At 36.9% G+C, this 17,438-nt stretch overlaps 1 protein-coding gene across 9 annotated transcripts in view; it reads left to right on the top strand.

The window, feature by feature from the left end:
- Positions 1–17,438, top strand: part of GULP1 (GULP PTB domain containing engulfment adaptor 1) — a 152,168-nt gene that overhangs the window by 117,961 nt on the left and 16,769 nt on the right. For 7 of the 9 annotated variants that reach the window (XM_051788043.1, XM_051788041.1, XM_051788039.1 and 4 more), the window contains exons 6-10: positions 1,326–1,463; positions 3,711–3,827; positions 4,200–4,292; positions 14,269–14,493; positions 16,849–16,987. In XM_051788043.1, the coding sequence (XP_051644003.1) occupies positions 1,326–1,463; positions 3,711–3,827; positions 4,200–4,292; positions 14,269–14,493; positions 16,849–16,987 (712 nt within the window). The remainder of the gene's footprint in view (positions 1–1,325; positions 1,464–3,710; positions 3,828–4,199; positions 4,293–14,268; positions 14,494–16,848; positions 16,988–17,438) is intronic. The other 2 variants (XM_051788045.1, XM_051788044.1) reach the window with 1 other exon arrangement.

Here is a 17,438-nt window from a genome sequence, read left to right as displayed (position 1 = left end):
GTTGTGGAAACAAATCTCTTTGGTATTGTTACAGAGGAATATTGGTTTATATTCACATGATGACTTAACTGCAGTAGAAACAAGAGACCTGATCATGTATCAGGACCTGGCTCTATACATGGCACTCAAAAAAGGGAGGATTACAGAAAAGTGATTCTATGTTTAAATGAGATAATACAGTTATATGGATTTGTAAACCCAACAGTGTCAGGAGAAGCCTGTATTATTCTTTGTGAGTGTTCAAGAGCTATGGGAGAAGGAGGTTAAATAAGAGAGATTTGGGACATGGGAGAAGTAGAATACACAGAAGAAGAGCTAAGAACATTTTCTCTGAAGACTGAGAAAATGAACTCGGTTGGGGAGGGGAGAAAGATTGCCCACGTGGTGCATTTTTTGGCTACATAATTGTGTGCTGAGGGGACGTGCCTTTGTTTATGAGCTTACAGCAATCTGGGAACCCCAGGGCTGCACAGAGGCTTTCTTTATTTTTTTTTAAGAGATAATAGCTCACATCTAAACGACATATTTTCCTTTAAAGCAAATGCTTCTTTCCCATGTAATAAGCCAAATAAAATAAAATACCAAGAAGAGACTTGGTGAAGAAAAACAACAAAAAAAATGGTTGAGATAGTTTATTTCAGTCTTTTCAAGCTTTCTCATCTGAAGAGCATCGCCACCACTTTTTAAACAGCTTGAACTTGCTTTATAATGGAAAACGAAATATAATAGCAAAAATATACAAATAATAATGTTTAAAAGCTGCTTATCTTGCACCCCAAGTAAGAAATTATTTAGATGTGAAATTTATTTCTCTGTGCCCCTGTATTTGGGTAGCGAAGTCATTTTATTTCTGTTTTCTATATTTTAGGAAGCAAGGTAAGGACTCATTTCAGCAAAATCACTTTAACAAACCTTGGGAGATGATGAAATCTGAATATGGTGTGCACCTGGAAAAAGAACAGATTATTTTACATAATCAGGCTCTAAATAAATTGCACAGGGACACAAGGCAACAGTAAAACCAATTTTCTAGCACAGAAATTACTGTCCAAATAAACGCTTCCAGACAAATTCTGTCCAAATAAAAACTTCCTGTTTACATTCAGTACAAATACGAGCATTTTTTAGGAGATGAGTTTGCTAACTTCTGTTATACTTTAAGTCCATTTTCAGGCACTCTCATGTACAGTGAGAGACATTTAAAACTGTCACTGCAGCTCGCTCACGTTTAGGTACCTGAACAGAGATTTATTTTGTGCTTTTATTTCTTTTATCCTAAGCATGTGTAGTAATATCTGAAAAATTAAATTTCTGTTTATTTGCAGGAGGTCCAACACAACTGCCAGCTGCATAGGATATCGTTTTGTGCTGATGATAAAACCGACAAGAGAATATTTACTTTCATATGCAAAGACTCGGAATCCAATAAGCACCTGTGCTATGTATTTGACAGTGAAAAGTGTGTAAGTATGCAAGATGCTTTGCAAGGCCTCAGGTGGCTGTTCTGGTGATTGGCCTGCCTTGAAACAAAGCAGGAATGGTTCATGAAATAAAGGCACACAACCTACCTTGTCACTGGGGCACATCAGCTGAATTTTTCATGTTCACGTGGTGTCTTGAGACTCAGATGCATTGATTTAAAGAAGAGTGTCTTTCTTCCATGACCTGAGGTGGTTTTCTGGTACAATTGTTCTTACCACTCAGCTCAGCATCCTGGGAGAAGCATCTGCAATGCTCTTGGAGAACAGGCTCCATCCCACCAAGCTAGAAATGTTTGCACGGCTGTTTTAGGGAGATTGCTGCAACCCTGTGGCTGAGATACCCTTTCAGGATTTTCTGCTGGCATATCTGTCTCAATTTTTCGGGGTGATTTTTTGTTGTTGGTTTTTGTGTGGTTTTGTTTTGTTTATTTTTTAAAAAAACCCCAAGGTTCTCTCTTCTCTGCCCACCACATCTCTCAAAGTTGTTGATCCCGGGACGCACAACAAGAAAATTCATTGCACCAACTACTGAAATGCTCTTGTGGCTGAGACAGAGCAGGGCAGCTGTTCAAAAATGTGCAATAGCAAAAAAAAATAAAAAAAAATAATACTTTAGGACAGGAAATGAAGAAAATGGTGTCTAGCTGAAACAGGGTCACCCTGGAAGGAAGTGATTAACAACTAAACCCAACTGAATCAACACTGAAAATGGATGGTTTAGTAATCTCAAGTTTCTTTCTTTTGTTTTATTCCGAAGTAGCTGAGATACCCTACAAATGAAATTATATTTTTTAGAAAAAGTTACACATTCCTTTTTCCTTATATGCAATTATGTAGCATTATGTGTTGCTTCACAGTGTTTCTGATTATTTTATTGTTCACCTGCATTGCTCCAGTACCTTCAGTAGGTATCATTCAGAATTGCTAGACACACCTGTTCATTTCTCCTAATTTCTCCTCAGATTTCTACCCTGCCCCTTTTTCTCACATTCCAGTGATTTTCAATTGCCCTCAAAGTCTCTGTGCACTAACACCATTTTTATGAGTATTTAATGACTAATGAATTGTTTTTTCTTCTCTTCTACCTCATATTTCACTGACCTTTTTTTCTCTGTTTCACTGTTTGTGCATTAGTACTCTCAAATTCCAGAGGATCCCAGCTCAGTTTATACTTTTCATTTCATCCCACCTTCATCCCTCTGAGAAGTTAGGATTATATAAAAGGCTGGGAGCATCATCTTCTGTACCATTTTTGTACATCCAACCCTTTGAGTTCTTCCAGGTAGCAAAGGAAAACTACTCTTTGAGGAGAATGCTCTACTTTCACAAGTAGCAGCCAATTTCAGGTTTTAATTTCAATAAAGAAGAGGAATTTCTTATTTAGCTTTAACCAGACTAGTGTTTTTTCTGATATTTTATTTTTTTTCCCTGGTGGAATTGTTTAAAACAAATTAAAAATTTCTTGCTTACTGTGTTTACTTTCTTTACTAAAGTTCTAAGGCAAAAGATGTAGCCATATGTTCACTTTTTATTGATCCTGCCATAAGTCAGCATTTTTTTCTGAAACCTTGGTGTGCTCCATCAGCTTCTTGTACACTTATTTTACCTCCATTAGTTTTGAAGTGGATATTCTGCATTGACTGTATTAACGTGTGATAACATGTTATGTAAATCAGCATAGAACTAGTAAATTATTATATTTTGCACATAAAAACACAAATTCTCTTTGATTGGATTTTTGTAGTTGGAAATAGTTGTGCAGATAAACACACCTCCCTACAGTGTGCTGAGTAAGATTTATAATGTTTGTAAAAATAAGTGTTCAATTCCAATTTAAAATCAAGAAGGATCAAAACATCCATTAACATGAAAACATTGTTCCATTAAAGTCAAAGAATTTATTTAATGATTGAACAGGCTGCATTTGCTGCAGAAATCATCAGAAAAAGACACACTGCAGGATGCCATCTGTATTTATGAAGGCTTAATTTACATTTATGTCCAGTTCCCCTTCTTTATCCAGAGTATTTTTGTTGCTTTCATAGCATTTTGTCAAGGTATTTTGTTGAAGTGTTTTACTTGCTCCCTTCTAGTGTTGACTTCATTATGTTTTGAGTAAACCCTTTGAATATGGTACATGGTGTGATGTATTTTGTGCTCATCTGAAATGAAAGTTACTATGTCAAATATTCTCACCGTACTAATTGCAATCTTATGTTTTATGTGAAGGCAGAGGAGATAACCTTAACAATTGGTCAAGCATTTGACTTAGCTTATAGGAAATTTCTGGAATCCGGAGGAAAAGACGTTGAAACAAGGAAACAAATTGCAGGTTTACAGAAAAGGGTAAGTTCTGAACTAGGTTGTTTTAAAGAGATAACAGAACATGCTGCTGTATTTGTGTTACCTGCTGTATATGAAAGCAGAATTTCCAGCATTATTCTCAGATTGCTAAGAATTGCAGCAGGTGCCAAAAAAAGAAAACTGAAAAAAAAACCCTTGATAACTATTAAACAGTATTTTATGTTTTACTGTCCTGCAAGGACATTAAAGAGAAAAGCAAAGTTGAAATCTGGAGGATACTGAAGTGTAATTATTTTTTGTGGTTAGATAACTAGTTAAACCTTGCTTCTAAATCAGCAGATCTCATATGAAACTTGTGTTCATGGATGCTGTTGTTGAAATGAATGACTGCCCCAATAACCACTTGCTTTGTAGATTCAAGAATTAGAAACGGAAAATGCAGAACTGAAAAATAAAGTTCAAGATTTGGAAAACCAGTTAAGAATAACACAAGTACATGCATCTCCAGTAAGTACCTGACATAAATCTCGTATCTGAAGTTGCTCTAAATTTATAATCCCTTTATGATCATTATTATCATCCCTGCTGTTTCCAGTGATTCCACTAACACACAGTGATCATGTAACAGATTTATTGAAATGCAGTGTTGTACTAACAGTGAGATTGTGTCAAGCCAACAAAAGTGCAAATTGCAGTCTCTCAAATTGTGGTTCTTTAATCCCCCTGTCATACCTATTTGTTGCTGCCTCAAGACAGTAAATACTCTTTCAAGTAGATGTGTAAACATTCCAGCTGAGGATGAAAAACTGTTGTGCACTGACAGGATCTGGCACAGGAGTATTTTTAAGTGACTGACTGGGACAGTTCTTTATATCTAGGCAGGACCTCTAAAAATGCAGGTTGCATTGCAGACAGATTCTGTCGACTCCCCTCTTCTGGCAAGTGTGTTCTATCTGTACAGTATTAAGCAGCTGTGAAAATAAATAAAATTTCTTGATGTGTGCATAGTAAAATCTTAGAAGAAGATGACCTGCTTTTAAGCTGTCCATTTTGACTGCCTCGTTCCTGCTCTGAACGTGCATCATTTCGCTTTAAATGGACATTTACAAATTTGGGCAATGTAAAAATATGTTTGTAATGGTGATGACAGTTTTTCAGTAGTGTCTATGCTCTCCTTTGATGTTGATTAGATGGTAGTTCTCATGAGGAACTGCCATTTCATTTTACTGAAATCTATTTAGAGGGGAGAGCACCATAAATCATAAATACTGTGTAACTACCACAGTGAAAGTTTTAAATTATGGATGCCTTCTCACTTATGAAGCATTCAGTGATAGGCAATCAATTTTAATGCTAGATTTAATATCAGTGCAGTCGATTCTTTAATTTTTTATTTTCCACAATTGGAATTATAGTTGGTTTTATTTATGAGTATAATAACTAAATGGATATTTGAATTCAATTAAACAGGCTCTCAAGTCCATTGCAATAGGTGCATTTCCTTTCATTTGAATTCATTAAGAACTTAGTAATTTCATTTAGAAAAATAAAGAAAACTATTAATAATTAAAATATCCTGTCATTAGTGATTTATTATATCTTTTAAAATGATGATGTCTCAGTCCTTATTAAAGAGTTAAGATCTTAATTTGTAAATTTGCCAACCATTTGGAAATTCTCTCCCTAGATATTGTTTTATAGTTAATGACTATTGGGACAATGAATATGCATACTGCTTAAATAGCAGCTGTGCTACAGCAAAATTATGGAATATTGATAATTATTGATTTTAAGGAATTCATTTCAATAAATCACTACCAGCTGCTAGTTTACACATTAATTTTATTGCTTTGTTTACTCCTTAATCTTTAAAATGAAAACAAAAAAAAACATTTCCTGTCACAAATTTCTGAGTTTCTTCATGATTAGAATTGCAGTCAGAGCCTGTTTAATATCTGCACCAATTCTGACATGAATTAGATTTGTGTAAATGGGTGAATATTAGAACAGGATGCCCAGGGGTTGGAGCTCTCTGTACTCTTGGGGATGCTCAAAACTTCCCTGAACATGGTCCTCAGCAACCTGAGCTGATTGAATCCTGCTGCAAGGGAACTGCAGTGCAGGGAAAAGGATGGAAAATACATTTAAGACAGCTGAAGTCCACTGAAAGAATCATCACAGTGCCTGGAACAGCAGTGGATGTGATGTGATGTGATGAGACCTTTCTCTTCTTCTACTGTGTGAGCAACAAATAGGTATGAAAGAAGAAAATTCCGAACAATTCATAAGACAACTGGTTGCCTGCTATAGTTTGCAATTCATTTTATGTGCTTTTCATTCAAATCAACTGTAATTTCAAACACGACTCTGAAAATCTCGAATCCTGCTAGGAAAAAAAGTGGAAGTGGTGCAAAAAATATTTTCCTTTATGTCCACATAATTTTTGTAATGAAAAACGTCACTTTACCTTTAAAAGAAATAATAAGTTGGGTTTTCTTTTGAATTTAATCTTGAAACATACAAATACCATGTTGTTAAAAATTTCTGTGCTGCTGCTCTATGTTTAAAAAACAGAAAGCAGCAGATCTCTATTGTGATCACTTTGTCAGAATACACCTCTCAAATCTGCAGATAGTATTTTCTGAAATAAAATAGTTTAAATGAAGCAGAATATCTAACATGGAGAGCAATACCTTATCTGAGTCCCTTCCTAAGCACTTTGGGCTGGATGGGGAGAGTTTGCTTCCCTGCAGATCATCTTGGTATGAGGTGCTATGAACATAACATCATAATTCTAGTGATTCAAACCAGATTTATGAAACTGTAGGTTTTAAGCTTTCTTACAGCTCTCATATCTACACTGTTGAATTACACAGGGATGCCAGTGCCACACAGGAGCTTTCTGAAGCTGTTTTTAGATGTAACAAGCAATTTATTTATATTTAACTAATTTGTTACAGCCAGAGCTCCTTATCTGTCAGTCCAGTCTGACGCTGTTCCGTGTGCTGAAGTCCAGGGAAGGGATTGTTCAGTAACCAGTGGAAGGTTTAAGGCCTGATATTTGGTACTTAATATGATAAAAAGACCACGTGCCTTAAACTGGCATGATAGCACTTTGTAAAGAAACATCTATCTTCAAGAGCCAGCTGCAGATAACCACCATAAAGCTGCCTCTGTTTCTCCTTAAACAGTACCTTGGATTTTCATATCTTTTGCTTTCCTTTTTGTATTTGGTCCTTTGCATGCTGTTTGTGCTTTCTCAACATTCACCAGGTGTGCTGAAGGGGCTTTCCTACCTCACAGGTTGTTGACTGTGCTCCTGCTGTAGTGATTAATGCCTGGTCACAGAAACACTGATTAGTGCCTGGTCACAGAAACACTGATTAGTGCCTGGTCACAGAAACACTTGGCAATCAGCAGTTGATTCAGCACTTCAGCAGCCAACACGGGCAACTTGATTTAACAAGTATTTACTTAAAGCATCTATGAGGGCCTGTGGTGACAGCTCAGAGAACACAACAATATAAATATTAAAATCATATTGTGTGTCACATCCTCTCCTCCCTCCAGCCCCATCCCTCCCCATGGAAGGGAGACAGCAAACCCTGAGGTCTGAGCAGGTGTCATTTCAGGTTGACAATGGGTGTGTGTTTTACTTCCCCACGAGGGAAGACTTTAAGGGGTTTTAGAATTTATTGCACCTGCAGTGTGACAGAGAGCAAGTGATGTCACTGTCATGGTTTGTCTGGGAAAATACTGATCCAGGACAGAAACCCTTTCCCACTTGTCAGGAAAGCCATGGTGCCATTTGTATGCAATGACAGTCTATCATTTCTTTACTCCTGCTGCTTCTTTCTGAAGTGGATTGATTTTTGTGTCTTTGATCATTCTAGACACATTAGTCTCCCTGTTAATTTTTAATGAAATGAAGGAGGGAGAAAATACCTTCAGAAATTGGAAGTGCAACAGGTTTTTTTTATTATTATTTCACTGATCCTTGACACTGCTGATTTTTTGGGTTTTGTTTTTTATTAACAAAAAAAGGCAAGCCAATTCTGTTTCTCTCTGACAGCTTAATCTTTTGATTCCCAGGCCATTTTCCCACAAGCAAGATCAGATTGCATCTCCTGTTCTCACTTTAGTATCAAAAGAAAATAGAATGTGAGAGCATCTTTAAACTGTGGATGGACAACTTAATATATTGTGTGGTTTTAAACATTTGGCTCGTTGCATATTTAAAAAAAAAGTCTAGTCTCAGCCTGCTTCAGTTCTAAGTAGATACATTAATGTAATTTGAAATAAACTTTTCCAACTTCTTGTTGTCATTGACAATAGGCTTGTTAACTAAATATGAGGACACACATGAAGCCATTTGCTGGAATTCATACTCAGGATCAAATGTAATACTGTCGAGACTTAAAATTCAGATCCTCTCTTACTTCCAAAATGTTTTAAAAATATTTTGTGTATAGTTTATCAGAGATGGTACGTTAGATATGTGATGCTCAAGAAAAAATTAGATACACCAGGCTGGGCTGCAATGCGTGGCTTTAGTGATAGATTTACTTCTGTAAAAAGGAGTTGGTCGTGTGTTCACATATTGAATTCTTGAGTAATAATTTTGAACACTTTGTTTACAAAACACAATACTAAAATATCTTAATTTGCTGATCTTTGACATCAAAATGTGTAAAAAGAATAATACATGGGGACTAATCCAAAAATCCATCCATGGTCGAACTCAGAAGAAAATGCAAGCAGTGAACTCTAGGATGAAACTTCATTTTAAGCAAAGAATCAAAAATATTTTGGATGAATTGATAGTTTTACATAAGGGAGAATTCCAGCTGAAACTTCTGTTACTAATTGTTCTAATGAAATTCTTTTTTAGGCAGTAATAATAAATTGGAATATTAGGGTACTTATTGGGAGTCCCCAGTTGCTCTATTTAAAAAAAAAAAGAAATCAACCCACTCACATTTGAAAATTGAAAGTAATAATAATTAAAAAATTAAGGTTGACTTTTCTCTTTCCGGTTCATAAATAGTGTGAGTTAAAGGCTTGTTTGGGAAATACAAAGGAGAATCTAATCTAAAACTGCTTTTATGATCATTCTTGCTTGTAATGCAGATTTTTGGCAGGCCAAGTAAGGGTTTATTTGAGGACATATTTTAAAATACTGGCAGACCGAAATGGGTGCAAACTACACATGTAAATAATAAAATTATGTACCCTTTAGATTTTTGCACTGAGTAAATGGGTGCAAAGCACTGACAGCAATAAAGTTCTGCTTTTGGGGGATAAAACTGCTATCAAAATTATCCCGTTGCTTGGTTATTAGTATCACTATGAAACTTTTTCTGTGGCTGTTCTAAACCTAACCATATGGCCAAATCAACATCAATCTAATTTAGGTGCTTTTTCTGTCAGTTCATAGACTGTATGGGAAAAATAAAATTTCCTTCTGAACCTATAAAAGAAGCCATTAAGGCAATGAGATCATAGTTGGAAATGAAAAAGAGAAAACAGGATTGTATAATGAAATATTTTAGCATAAAATATATTTTGAAAGTTGAACATCAAATTATCAATCCTCATGCTTTTTCTCTCAGGATATTGTAACTATTTAGAATTAAGTTTGCTCAGCACATTCAGTAAATAATAAACTGCTTAGTGATCATTTTTTTTTTGCATTTGGGTCGATGGTTTTAAGTCTTCCTAGAACTTTAAAAAGTTAGTCCCTAACATGTCAGTGTTTGCCAATGCAGAAGTGTTATGCAACAAAAAGTGTCACTTTTTTTTCATTTCCTGAATGGATCTGTCAAGGACTGGCTATCCCAAACCAAGAAGTTTCCTTAGAGTCATTTGCCTGGATGGCTGCACTTCCATGTGCCATGGGAAATGTTGGCACGGGATGTGTCCTTTGTCTCTCACTGCCTTGCATGTACAGCTAAAGTTTCCACTACTTGTGCATCTCTGCTGTTTACTTTTCCTCTGTTCCAGTGACTTGGCAGTGCTTTAGTCCCTGGGCTTTTTTGCATTTGGTCTTGATTATGTGAGGACAATCGGATTTTCATTTCGCTGTTTGCTTGTGGTGTCACTGCTCAAGTTTGTATCCCAGGAAGACTTCAGATCTCCAGAAATCGGTGCAGCCTTGGGAGCACAGTTTCACATCATGTCCTTTTTCTTTTTTATTTTACTGTTTGCATTGCTAGTGTTGCCAAAAGCAGCCAGGGTTAGCTGAGCACACAACCGTTGTCATGGTGGATCAGCAGTCAGGTACATTTGGCACCCCCAGTTGTTACAGTCAGTGAACAGTAAGTCCTCATAGTCCACTAGAGAACCTCTGATGAGAAGAGAGATTTTTAATCAGTTTTGGTCTTGGCTGACATTTACCAGGCATGCCTTTAAAGCTTTCTCTTTGAGCTTGGTTAAGGCAGAGAGGGAATTTGTGACAACCTCATGACTCTGAAGTTAGATAGAAGAAAAGAGGGATATTCAGGAAAATACCTTAAAAGGGAGAACACTGAAATATGAGATAAGAGGAATTGAAAGGCATCAGGAAAAGTTACTGGGAGAAACAGCTCCAAAAGCAACGGTGTTCTTCCATTCACCAGAAGTATTATCAAAGCAGCAATATGTAATATATACTCTTATCATGCCAGCGTTGCAAAATCCCTCAATTTTTAAACAGAGCATTAAAGCTGTTGATTGATTAGACCATTTTTCAAGTTTTTTGGTTGTGACCTAGAAGCACAGACCACCTGCACCTATTACCCTTGTTAAAAAGCTTTAACACACTCATGGGAAAACTCCAAGATAGACGTTGGAACTGTATGCATATTTCAGGACACAGTTTTGGAATGTGTTTATGCATATCACTTCATTCCTGTTTCCATTAAGACTGCCAAGTGGGAAAATGCACATGTTTTTCCTTTGCCTATCTTCAGCTCTTTCAGATTTATAATATTCTGTGTTCAGTTCAGTGAGCACTTCTTCATGAGGGTTCAAAATTCTCTCACATTTGTGATGTTAAAGAAAAGGAATTTCAAATTGCCTGTGTCAGATTTCATGTGACTGAAAAAGTACTAAATGAACTGAAGATGTAGCAGTTAATTAATGAATCTTCTAATACTTACACAGTACTTTATGAATTAGCAAGTTATGGATTAGTAAATTTTCTTAGTGGTCCCAAATCTCAGGAACACACCTTGTAAAAAGCAGTTTTGTAACTAAATGCATCATTTTCAATTCAGGGTGACTCACAGCTCCCTGTGACATCACTGCAGTCACCCACTGGGGCAGTTCTGCACGTTACCAACCAATTGTTCTGAGGAGGAAAAACACTTTCCAATTCATTCTAATTCACACTTAGGTGATTCCTATGGGGGTGTGACACAGAGATTGCAAGCAATGTCTTGAGACACCTAAAAACAACTTTGAAAAGATTGCCTGATTAACAAAATCTCAGTCATGCTGTGTTTTCTAGAGCGATGTAGCCCATCAGTGCATCTTCAGCATTGTGCTCTCTGGAGTGAGTCAAAAATACATCCTTTGATGGGCATATAGTTACATTCAGTCATAAAAGAGACCAACTTCACTGAGCTGGTGTTTTAATTTCTTTAAGAATGATATCATGTTGTTTTCTTCTCTTAATGAAATGCGGCCCGAATTGGAACGTGTTGTGTCAGTGTGGCTGATACTACAAGTGTTACACAGTGGGAACCCCAGACAAAACACAATTGCCATATAAAATGACAATTTAATATATTTTACTATATTTCCTTCCTTTATAATTTGGTGTAAGAGTATTAAGCTTCAGAAGTGACACCCTTTCTAGGCTGTAGTCTTTAAAATGAGAGTCTCTTCCTTTTACCCCCTGCACTTTCTTAATCTGGTGATATTTCCTGTCTTTTAAAACTTTCTGTGTCGTTCTTTTCTTTGTGACCTTCCAATTATTATTTTCCATTGCTGAATACAGTTCCTTGTTGTCCCTGTGGGCTGCTTTACTCCATGAGGCTGTGAGCAGGGGGCTGTTGTGAGCCTCAGAGGTGTTTTTGGGCCATGGGATGCAAGATGCAGAGCAGTGCTCCCAGCAGAGCTCCCAACACCCAGTGGTGGGTTCTGTACTGCTCTGCAATGAAGATTTCCTAGTGAAAATTCATTTACTGACCAGGTGCATTCCCAAAACTGTCACAGGAAGCTTGATACCCCATGTGGTGCCAAATGTCCTGTGTCCCTGATCAGACACGTGACTGCTCCATGTTCAGGGCTCAGATGATACCAGGGGTGTTTATTCTGGTTTTGTATTCAGATTTTCCATTGCCTGCCTTTGCTGTCTGTTCATCACCCTCATAGCTTTGCTGCTTTGCACCCTGTGTGTATTTTTCTGGTTTCTCTATGATTTTTCATGTGCTGTACGTACTCTCTTATGGAAACTGCTCTTCTTTTACTCTTTCGTGTTTTAGGGAAGTATTTTGCTTTATTAATTTGACTGCTTTTATTTGGTATCTTCCAGTATTTACTGTTCTGAAATCTGTTTTTTCCGTAGATATGTGTAGCAACAAGGATTACATGGTAGTAATGCACAGTAGCATTGCAAGTCTTCTACCTGTAGGCTGGTGATACTCTTGAAATAATACTCAAAATTCAATGTCTTGTAGGTTTTTACTTTCTTTTTTATTGGTTGCCATTCCAAACCCTCCATTTCATAATTTCAGCGTAGCAAGAGATGAATTCTTTGCAACTGGGATAAAAACTTTTTTTTTCTTTTAATGCTGAATTGTAAGTTTTGAGTAGAGAATCTTGTGGTGTTTGTGGGTGTTACCACAACCATGGCACTGTTATTAAATTGGGACACCTACAGCATTAGCCTGGTTTATCTGTAAGGAAACTGAAAAAAGAAGATAAGGTTCAGTTTAACAGGATTTGAAATATTTTGTTTTCTACCTAACATGGTTGAAAATAATTGGTCAAATCCTGTTCTACTGAGTTATGCAAACTTCTAATGAAATAATCATGACATACCCACTGTGGAACACTATGAAGACAGCAAAAGCAGATTTCAAAATTTTTGCTGCATGTATCTGCCAGTGCCTCAGCCTGGCCAGTCAGAGGGTTTTTCAGGTGAGGTACCTACAGCACAGATGCAATTCCTGCATTATGAATGTGTCACTCTGGGCTGTAGCCAAGGAGAACTGTCTGCACAAGTGTCCAATTCCTTTTCTGAAGATCTGTCCTCTAAAGCCTTGTTTTAGCTGTCCAGAGCTGTTTTCCTCAGATTTTGAGACAGAAATTATAACTTGGCTTCAACAGAAAGATCAGCTGGGCATTTCTTTTAAATCAAATATTTAAAGATATTTCCTTTTTGCTTATCTTTCCAGGGTCAGTCCTAAAGGCTCTTTATTTCTAATTTCGCCTAGACAAGATCCATTTCTTTTGAAAACCTTTCAGAATTGCTGGCATATCTTATTTGGGTTTACAAAACCCATAGGTTTTTGTTTATAATCAATATGTATGAAGTGGAATATCCAGTGAAAGAGTCCCCAGTGACATCAGGCAGCTAATTCAGTCACCTTGCAGTCCCCACTGTGTCACCTTGTGTGAATGCTCTTACTGGCTGTGTTATGGTGTAGATGTTATTCATTTGCCTTTGTTTGAAGCTATTCTGTGGGTTTCTTTAGGGATGCAGAGAATCTTGCCATCCTCAACATTTTTATTTCCCCAGCAGCAAGTTTTATTCTGTCCTGCATCCTGTGCTGCTTGTAGGGACATGAGGATTCCTCTGCTTTGCAACGAGCCTCAGCTTTTGAGATATCTACTGAAAATATGAAGTTCAAGTGGTTATTCATCCACACAGAAAAGATGGCAGAAAGCCATCTTTTAAAGTCCATAGATGTTTAGGTTCTTAAATTCTGTAGGTAGGAAAATGAAATAAATTTTAGTATTAATGTAAATATTAAAATTACTGCACCATGAACTTCTGCTGTAAGATTTTAGTTAAATAATGAGCTGTCCTTCAAACATTGGAGGGATATAAATGGTATATATAAATGTTTCCTGCTTTGCACAGTGAAAATTCTGACCTGTGCATTAATCACCACAGTAACTCTTCTCCCCTACCTGGTAATTTACATGTGCAGATATGAGAGAGTGCTGATATGATGTAGATTTAGACATTTTTTAGTGCATCTCCCACACTCTATTTGAAAGACACCTGACTTCATTTTATTTGGTGTAATGATCAAGGAGCATGTCATCTTTCTTCCAGTTAATACTGAGCTAATACCTCTTCCTGTGGTATATTTTCAGATTTAGTTTTAAAATGTTTTCAGGTTGTGTATCTTGTAACTATAGCACTGAACAGCAAGCTGCTGACCAGCTTTGTGGAAGTATAAAATGTGTTGGTTTTTTTTCTTCTTTCCCTGACCTTACCACGTTCTGTCCCTCAGAATGTTTTCTCTTTTCTGTGATTCCTTTTCAGCTGCTGCACATAAAGTGTGATAATGATGAACATATGTTTCAAAGACCCTCTACTTTTTTCTGGTGTAACAATGAGGATTCACCTCCTTGTTTAGATATCTCTTCCATTACGCTTACTCCTAGGAGTTCTCCTGACTCTAGACTACCACCTGGATTGTTAATCCCACCACCTTCAAAAACTGGTCTTCCAAAACCAACCAGTGAATACAGCTGCCCAAGACCTCGTGTAATCATGCTGTGCAAAAGCTTTTTCATTTTTTTTTTTTGGCTTTCCTTTGTTCTCTGTCATGTATTAACTTGCATTAAAAATGTGCATTTTGTACAGTGGTTAAAGGACAGAGAAGATATATCTTAGATTCTCTAGGAGTACTCCTAAAATACGGAATTTGTGAAGATTTACTCCCATTTCTACTTAGCTTTTTCTCTCCCATCTCAAAACAAATTCTTTTTTTCCCCAATATGTTTAAATTAGTCCATTAATTAATGATCTCTGTTTTATCTGACAACCTTTTGTTAAAAAAATTTATTTCAAGAACAATTCTTCAAAACAAACAATCTTAAAGGTCCTACTTCAAGGGCTTCCTCCCCCATGAATTAAGAAAAAAGCAATTAGCCATTTAAATAACTTTTAGCATACTTTATGAAAACTGTGCAAAATGAAGATTGAAAATTATTCTTAAATATGAAATGGGCATATCGCCTGCTTTTTCATATTAATGTGCTTATTCTCTCAACTCTTCTTCCATTTGCAAGTAATATTTGGCTGTATTTGGCGAATATCCTGGCTTCCTGCATGTGTTCACTAAATAAAAATGCTTCTTGTGCTCATATGTATTCAAAATACACATTTCTTAATTTACTTACAGTTTTACTTAAACTGACTATTTCGGTGCTGTTAAAATGGGCCAGTAAGTAACTTCAACAAAAATGGCACATAGTCAGGAAATGAGTGTCATATTTGGGTTTGCTTTTGTGCCTGAAAGACACATTTAAAACTAAACATAAATGCTGTAAATTAATCTAGCTTCTAGGTAGCCATAAACACTCAGCAAATAATGAGAATCTACATTAGCACTTACGACCTGCAAGACATGCTGGGATTCTCCATCAGTGTTGATGGAACTGTAGGTTTTTTCATGTTATGTTTCCCTATGTCTGGGTATAAATATCCCATGGGGTTTTTTTTAGATATCGAACAGTTACGGATCGCTTTTAATCCAAATTAAAACATTGATTCCAAACTCCAAAGAATCACAGAACCTCCAAGAAACAGCAAATGCAGGACTTGGGTTTAGTGTTTTTTCCTCGTTAAACACTGCCTTCAGTGGCAGGCTGGGGATCAACACCCTTTGCTTCTCAGCAGCCACTGCTGAACCTGCAGAGAGAAATAGAGATGGTTCAGGGCCACCTACACACTTGGCTTAGAAATCTGTGCCTTGAGCTGTCAGAGGGCAGCTTCAGTGCTGCAGCAGAGGCACTGAAGGAAGTGGCATTCCAAAATAAAGTTTAGGAAACTGTTGTGGGAAAGTAGTGCTAAAGGCTCCCTGCTTGCCGGGCTTTTATATCTGTGTATTCTGAATAAAAGGATCCATGTGACTCATTTAACTCGCGCTTAAAAATTTTCACGTGAGCAGTTTGGGCAAATTGAATCTTGTTTAAAAGTAGGAGGCTTTCCCTGTGCCTGGCTGTGTAGTCTTTCTAACACAGAGAATGTAGAATGCACTGTCTGAGGAATAACATGCACATGCAAACCAGTTTTGCCTCCGGGTTGTCAGTCTCAGCTTTAATTGATCTCATCATCTTTAGTGTCTCATGTTCTGACTGGACTGTGCCCTGCTTGTGTCCTGAAGTAGTGGACTTGTGGCAGGGGGAATGAGTCACTCAGAAACAAATATGACTGTAGCACTACAGTAATTGTTGGGTTTGGGGTTACTTTGCTCACCCAGTAGATTTTTTTTTTGAACCTTCCAAATCCCTGAGCCTTTCTAATGAAATCTCTTTGGTTTCACCTTCAAGGATGACAGTTTTACTTTGGATATTAATATTCAGTGTATTGCACGTCTGGGTTATTACTTATGGGAAAATACAGTTGAAGCTTTGATCGTACCAGTTTCTTTAGGCTGTCAAATGAGAGATCATGTGAGGAAGATCATGGAACAAAAAAATATTGGGATTGTATCTTTTAACTGTCTTCTGTGGTGTCCCGAGCAGAACACATTGTTGTTGCCATATTACCTTACTTGGGTCTTGTGAAGGTATCTGTGTTTGTTTGTCTGCAAGAGAGAACTGCTTGGCACCAGCTTTGTCAGGTGTAACTGTGATAAATTTCTGGCTGTAACAGATCGACTGAAAAAAGGAAAGATTACAATGCTGCTCATGTTTTGGGGAGTTTTAGCATGTGTGCTCTGTACTGCAAATGCCATTTGCTTGGTGTCAGGAGCTGGTTTTTGCACGCTGATGGTTATTTTTAAGTTTGTTTTTTTTTTAAAATGTGGCTTTTATCTGCATGCTGAAGAATTTTTGGTATTGTGATCTTTTTTCGTGTGAAATATTGCCCTAATATTTATTGTCCTTATTGTAGGCAGGCAGTGTGACACCTAAATCACCCTCCACTGACATCTTTGATATGGTTCCCTTTTCTCCCATATCCCCTCAGTCATCAACACCTACTCGCAATGGTACACAGCCTCCTCCAGTACCCAGTAGATCTACAGAGATCAGTAAGTTTTGTAACAACTGACCTAATTTTTTTTTGCTTACATTATTTTTTTTTTACTAAAGCATCTTTAAAGTCTTACTTACATTTTGCATGAAAAGCCAAATACGTTTTTTGTAAATCACATTCAGTAATGCCATTTCATTTTTATACCATCTTCCCGAAGTCATTGATGTTGCTGCCAAGTTACATTATAAACAAACTTGCTAAAACTATAATATAAAGAGTTTGAAGGAGTTTGGTTGGGGATTTTAACTTGGCTTTTTTTTTTTTACAGTATCTTTTTTGTACCTCAAGCAATACTTTTACCTCCTCTTAGTTCTTTCCTTGTCAAGCCACACTTCTAGCATCTAAAGCCTGCTTTTCTGGGCAAGACAGCAGGTGGAGTAAGTATGGAAATGGTGATGCAGAATGGAGAGCTGAAGAAATCCCTCAAGAAGTGAACTGTCTGGGAA

This window comes from Manacus candei, unplaced genomic scaffold (genome assembly GCF_025592945.1).
Source record: "Manacus candei isolate 608988 ecotype Guabito, Panama unplaced genomic scaffold, ASM2559294v1 h1tg000023l, whole genome shotgun sequence".
NCBI lineage: Eukaryota > Metazoa > Chordata > Aves > Passeriformes > Pipridae > Manacus > Manacus candei.
This window is presented reverse-complemented; position numbering and strand designations above follow the sequence as displayed.